Below are 7,227 nucleotides of genomic sequence, written 5' to 3' on the forward strand. Positions count from 1 at the left end.
ACACACACACACACACACACACACACACACACACACACACACACACATGCGGCCTCCTTAATAACAGAAAGACACACTAACATGTCAGCTGGGTCTCCTGCTGTCCAGGACAGAAGGTGTTGCAGAGGATTTATGGCTAATGAGATGTAAGAACCAGGCTGGGGAGGAGAGCCACTTCTTAGGAGCTGACTCATCTGGAAGAAACCTTTATTTTGCTTCTTTCCCTTTCATCTTTCTTCACCTAACCTGAATCTGCCTCACCTTCACAAGTGCTGGGATTACAGACTTGTGCCTCTATGCTTGGCTCTAATGTTTCTTTTCTGTTTGAGAGAAATAAGCCTGAATTTTATATAAGACTTTATCATTTTGAGGTTTTCTTTTCTATTCAGCCAAGTAAAATCTCAACTAATAGACCAGTTTCTTCAACAACTTTCTGCATTGCCACTGCTGGAGAGAACACCATGGTGAGTGAATATTGAGGCCCCTGACCTGAAAATGTTAGGCAAGCCCTGCTGGTTGGCCCTCTTCTAGTGCTCATACGCAGCACTGGGCAGTTACCCTGCTTAGGCTTTAGTTGGGACTCTAGACAGCAAGTACCAGGCTCCAATTCCTGCCAATGGAGGCACAGGGAACCTTGTCAGAAGGACATGAAGGGTAATGGAGTTGGCAGGAGGCTGGAGTACCAGCTTGGGAATGGATGCAGCTTGGATATGCTGCAGTCAGGAGGCAAAGAGCGCCAGCCTAGCAGCAGGGACAGCCTGCTCTGGGCACAGGCACTCCCGCTGACCTGCAGACACTGTATCTAGGTACCTTTAACTCCTGCCATCACACTTAGCACTGCTACCCAGGATCCTACTCCCAAATAGACTACATGAGCCGGGGAGAAGTGAACTTTTTTATTTGTTTACTTTTACTGGGAGATGGTGACACATGCCTGTAATCCCAGCACTTGGGAGGCAGAAGCAGGTGGATCTCTGAGTTCAAGGCCAGCCTGTCTACAGAGCAAGTTCCAGGACAGCCAGTGCTACAAAGAGCACTGGAAAACCAAAAGTAAATACATAAATAAATTATAACTTACTATAAATAATTATATTACATATTACAATTATCTATTATATTTATACTATAATATATATTATATGTTATAGGTTAATATATAATAGAATATAATTAGTATAAGTATAATACAACACAATGCAATATAACATAAAATATAATATATTAAATTATGATATATAAATTTACAATTTACAAATTATAAATGAAATATTTATTTATTTACTTATTTTGGTTCAGGAATACCTTTATGTAGCCTTGAATAGCCTGGAAATAACTATGTAGACCAGGCTGGCCTTCAACTCACAGAGTTGCCTCTGCCTCCTGAGACTAATCACATCTACCACTCACAGCATCTGGCTAGAGACAACAAATTTTTCTTGCTTAACATCTCCTCTGGCTTCAGCATGTGGTACTTTGGCTGATTTATTTTCTTTATCAAAGTGCTGAGAATCAAACCCAGGGCCCTGTACTTTTGAGGTAGGCGCTCTTCTGCTGAGCTATATATACCTCAGCTTATATGTGGTAATTGTTAGGGCAGTCTTAGCAACTTATTCAATGACCTTTTCAGGTGAAAGTGCTGAGCTTCACACTTCTCCATTCCTTGATGGAAGCGTTGTCCTTCCTCCCTGGGTAGAGAAACACTGTCAACAGTTACCTGCGACCTTCCTTCCTCCTCTCTTTTTAGCTCATCTTATACCAACTCTGATGTTTTGTCTTGAAGGGCCTTGAGCATGGTAGGTAGCTCTACCACTGAGCTACACCCTGGCCTAGTCTCATCTGTTACCTTCTGTGGTGGTTTGAATATGCTTGGTCCAGGGAGTGGCACTATTAGGTGTGGGCTTTGAGACTCTCCTCCTAGCTGCCTAGAAGCCAGTCTTCTGTTTGCCTTCAGAACAAACTGTAGAATGCTCAGATCCTCTAGTGTTATGCCTGTCTGGACACTGCCATGTTTCCTGCCATGATGGTAATGGACTGAACTTCAGAACCAGTAAGCCAGCTCCAATTAAATGTTGTCCTTTATAAGAGTTGCTTTGGTTGCGGTGTCTCTTCACAGAAATAAAACCCAAATTAAGACACTATCTCCGCTAGATCATTGTAACTGCCCCACATCTCCCCCATGCCAGTATTATTCCTGTACCTGTTCAGATGACTGTTCCAGCTGCTTTTCCACACTAGTTCTCAATGAGAGCCTGAAATCAGTCATCTTTTTCACTACAAAGGCCATTCATGTGCCTGCCAAAAGCTAGTGGTGGCCAAGTCTTAAAGCTTCTTGCAAGTTCTGAATATATATGTTTCACAAAGTCTTCATTTCACAGGATGGATGATGGTGGAAGAAAGGCATGATTTCTCTATTGGGTGTTCTGAGCTGGGGAAGAGCACCCCAGAGCTCCAGCGGGTACCTTGGCTACCTTGTAGGGGACAGCATGTGGCAGAACATTAGTAGCCTGAAGGCAGTAGAGCAGATGAGGTGACAGGTTCATGTCCTAAAAATACGTTTGAGATCTGGGCACCACTGGTGGCAGATGTCAGCTCTTCAGCTGGCTTTTCAGTTCCCCAAGCCAATGTATTTCTTGATATGTACATGCTAGTTTGAGTTTCTGTGGATTGCAACCATGAGTGTTGACTGTTGCAGGATGTTTGATGGTACTGTGAACCTTGAGATTATGTTGTTTACTGGAAAAACCTGTTTCTAGTTTTTACTCCTCCACTACTCCTCTAGTAGGAGTGTGGCTCAGCCCTTAGCACACAGCTTTAATCCCTCTGGCTGGAATACAGACACGCCCTTAGTATACACCTTTAAGTCCCAAACAGTGATGATAAAGTTAGTTTGTAGTAGGAAGCACCATGTTTGAAAGTGATGTCAAGTGAGTGGCAGACAAAGTGATGAATCAGAGAAAGATCTGCCAGAATAGGATATGCCCAACTCTCTCGAGAAGAGAGAGGAAAGAGAGGCAGTGTAAGAGGGAGTTGAACAGAGGAAGAGAAGAGGCAGTTTTACTGGGAGAGTGTTAGAGACAGATTGAAGAGAGAACAAGTAGACAAAGGTGAAGACAGAATGACACAGAACAAGAAGGAGCCAGAAAATTAGAACAGATTACTAGAGTTAGTTTGAGGCCAAGGAGCGACTAAGAGGGAAGCCAGATTGAATCAGTTACCACGGAGAGGAGTTTAAGCCAGAACAGCTGAGTTCATCAGCCAGGCAGAGCTCAGAAAGAACTAGAAATGATGCGCTTATTCAGCAGTAAGTCTCAAGAGGCTGAAAACGTTCTAGGCCTAGATTAGATTGTATAGAAGCTAGAAGCCTCCGGAACTAGACCTAGGTTAACAGAAGGAGGCAGTAAGGTCTCAGAGACAATTATATCAGGTGAATAAAAGATATTTTTACATGACAAATTTTTTTCTCCGTGATTCCACCACTGCTCCCTATCCTCTAAAATGTGTGTGTGTGGGGCAGACCTCTTTTTAAACTCTGGAAGGAAAATGACAGAACCCAGTTACTTTGGTCACAGGTGACAAGTAAATCCTGGCTTAGAACAGCTCAAAGTATACCTGTTGCTGGCCCAAACACCTACAAGGTTTGCTGAGTTCTTGTAAAGTTGACCCCAAATTTCAGTTTCTCTTATATCTCCACATGCTGTTTCTGTTTTCCCAATCAGGACACATCATAGCCAAATAGGATTCTGGTCCAAGCAGCATGCTACAATGAAACAAGGTCTCCTCTCAGAACGGAAGGTCTTTATGTTGAGCCCCGGTTTCTGACCCCACTGCCCACTGCTGAGCTAGAGAAAAATTTTAAATGCCAAAATATGTGGAGAGAGGTGGTACATCCCTTTAATGTCAGCATTTGGGAGACAGGCAGACAGATCATTATGAGTTCAAAGACAGGCTGGTCTACAAAGGGAGTTCCAGAACAGCCAGGGATGTTACACAGAGAAACTCTATCTTGAAAAACAAACAGAAGCCAAAATAAAAGGGTCAGAAAGTTCTTTTTAAAGATCATTTATTATGTATAGTGTTCTGCTTGCATGTATGCTTGCATGCCAGAAGAGGGCACCAAATCTCATTACAGATGGTTGTGAGCCACCATGTGGTTGCTGGGGATTGAACTCGGGACCCCTGGAAGAGCAGTCAGTGCTCTTAACCTCTGAGCTACTTCTCTAGCCCCAGAAAGGTTTTTTTTTTTTTTTTTTAAATGCATTTACTAACAAATTCCTTTCCTAGAACAAAACAATGCTTCAGTTTTGCATGGTAAAATGGTTTATTTAAGTGAATTTGAAAAATCTAGAAAATCTGTTCCTAGATGCTTTTGTTCCTGCTTTATTCAGAGGAGCTACTTCTGTGGTTGTTTTACAGGAGAAAAAGGCTGAAGGGCTCTGCTTCCCAGGACCCACATATTGAGTGCTTTCTGCTGCCCCAGGGAGCCTCAGGCCTTTGTGGTGTATGCTTGACCCTTCCTCCCTTACATTAGGACTTTAAGCTAAGGGTCAGTCCAAATTCTCACCATGTGCTCTCCCATTTTCCTGAGCATTAGTCCCTCCTTCTCCAGTGTACTGCTCCTTGAAGCAGGACCCACACTGTATCTATTGGCATGTAGCATCTAAGAACTAGCCAGTAAATGACTGAGTGAAGTATCAAAAACCTTTAGTAGCAAATACTTTACTTTTTGGATTTTTCATGTTAGTTACCACAATATAAAAGATCACCTGCAATTATATACTAGTATTTTATTTTTAAATAGCCTCCATTTTGAAAACTAGAGTTTGGGCTGGAGAGATGGCTCAGAGGTTAAGAGCACTGACTGCTCTTCTAAAGATCCTGAGTTTAATTCCCAGCAACCACATGTTGGCTCACAACCATCTGTTATAGGGTCCGATGCCCTCTTCTGGTGTGTCTGAAGACAACTACAGTGTATTCATAAACATAAAATAAATAAATACTTTTTAAAAAACTAGCTTTTATTTTTGACAATCACACACATTCAAAACCAATGTTCTTTCACAAATTCTATGATGTCTCAGTTTTAGATTTTACATTTAAATTAGCTCTAAAATTAAAAAAAAAAACCTTTGAATTCTCTACTGCAAACATAAAAACATGCCTTTTTTGGATACAGTGTCATATAGCCCAGGCTAGCTTTGAACTTACTATGTAGATAAAGCTACCTAGGCCTCCCAAATATTGAGATTACAAGTGTGTACCATCATGCCCAATTATCATAATACAGTTTTAAAAAGTCATTTCAACTTGACAAATCAAATGATTTAAAAGTTGCTTTAATATTTCTCTTCTATTATTGTAAAAGTAAATGTGAAGGCTGCCAGGGTGAATACAATAGCTCATGTACACTCGAAACATTCCCCTCACATTTCTCTCTCTTGGGGAACAGCATCCAGTTCCCTAGTCCCAGCACCATAGCCATTGGTGCTATGTCCTAAGAAATGCTGGATGAGAAGCCTGGGGTTGGGGGGACTGATACATCTCTGAGCTCCTTTGACTTTCTGTGTGCTCAATGGCTCACTGTAGTAGGCAGAAGGAGGGCATTGGGTACCCCTTCCCCAGTACCTGACAGGCACATTTATGCATATGTGTCTATCAAGTAATTCAAGAATATGTATGCATATTTCTGAATCAACATGCTGTATATATATATAGTTGGTTACATATCAGGAAGGAACTTTTAAGATAAATATAAACTTTACATCTCTTTTGCTGACTTTCTTTTAATAACACATGGGGGAAAAAAACAAACTCTTATTTCAAGATGTAAATTCAAGACTGCTTCCCACTTCTCCAGCCCCTAATAAGCAGCAAGAAGCAGTCTGTACCAATTCCCCACCTACTCCTTGGCATCCCCGATGCCTCCAGCGGTTATTGCGAAGGTGGCTTCATTTTCAGGCATCTCAGGGCTACAGAATACAAGGGAACAGAAGTTTATAAAAAGCTCTGTTTCTATAAATACTGCGCACATGTCACATTCATCACGTTCCCATCAGTCTCAGTCTCCAGAGACACTGCAGTGCTGGTACAGCTAAATGTGGACTACAGAACTTACCTAGCGGTGTTATCAACCCTCGCAAACATTTGTTAAACAACTTCTATATATAAGGTTTTGAATGTCAAGAAAAATTACTCCCAAACTTGGAAACAGGCAAATCGGGATAAACTGGGTGTTGTTGTTCAGGGTAGTTTGAGGCCTGTGGCACAGGTCCTGTGGGGCCTGTCTGACTCCTTGGGGGTGCATCTTTCTTCAGGCTTTGCTAACAAAGGGAAAATTGAAAAGGGCTTTGAAATAAATCAGGGAAGTCCTGAGCTCCTGTGGTGGAAAGCTGGTTGTCTAGCATGCCCTCTAGCTTCTTGGTGCTTGTTCTGTGAGGGCTCTATGCATTCTGTGTTGTCATTAACTGCAAGTAGTGCAGTTCTCTCTGGTTAGAGAAATAGAAATTGTGAAGGTGGAATAAGTACCATTGAGTACTGAACTGTGGAGATTGACTAATTTTTGATCAATTGATTCATTTCTTAATTCCCTTTTGACTAAACATGTGTGATACTTTGAGTTTTCTTTTGATTTAGTTAAAAACCCTTATTAGTTTTCATTAATTGGTGAGATGGCTCAGCAGTAGAGGCACTTATTGATAAGCAAGAGCACTTACTGATAAGGTGATATAGGATCACCTGAGTGATCGATCCCACACTAAATCAATGTGTTAGGGTAAAAGGCAAGTGTGGAGAAAGAAAAGTGGTGCTGAGGAAGGAGGATGAACTATGCGGGCACTGGGTAGTCAGTTGGGAAGCAGGTAATGTTTTGCTCTCCCTGTGTGTAGTGCCGGAAACTGACCTCAAAAGTCTTGAACATAATAGACAAGTGGTCTCTCACCTGGCTATACCCACAGCCCTTTTGTTGTTTTAACTTTTGTTTTGAGACAGGGTCTCTCTATGTAGTCTTGGCTGTCCTGGTAACTCTCTGTCTATGTAGTTCAGGCTGGCCTCCGATCTCTGCCTCCTGAGTGCTAGGATTAATTACATTTTTTTTTTTTTTGTAGATAGGATCTTACTATGTAGCTCAGGTTGGCATTGAACTCCTCACCCTCTTGCCTCCCCAGCTGAGAAGGTAACAGTTGTGTGTGTGTGTGTGTGTGTGTGTGTGTGTGTGTGTGTGTGTGTGTGTGT

The 7,227-nt window shown here is 41.9% G+C and overlaps 1 protein-coding gene across 2 annotated transcripts in view; it reads right to left on the minus strand.

Moving 5' to 3' along the window:
* Positions 1-5,896: 5,896 nt before the first annotated feature.
* Dmc1 (DNA meiotic recombinase 1) overlaps positions 5,897-7,227 on the minus strand; it is a 36,938-nt gene continuing 35,607 nt past the window's right edge. For both annotated transcript variants that reach the window (XM_028790004.1, XM_028790003.1), the window contains one exon: positions 5,897-5,966. In XM_028790004.1, the coding sequence (XP_028645837.1) occupies positions 5,897-5,966 (70 nt within the window). The remainder of the gene's footprint in view (positions 5,967-7,227) is intronic.

This window comes from Grammomys surdaster, unplaced genomic scaffold (genome assembly GCF_004785775.1).
Source record: "Grammomys surdaster isolate TR1022 unplaced genomic scaffold, NIH_TR_1.0 125852, whole genome shotgun sequence".
In the NCBI taxonomy this organism is placed as follows: Eukaryota; Metazoa; Chordata; class Mammalia; order Rodentia; family Muridae; genus Grammomys; species Grammomys surdaster.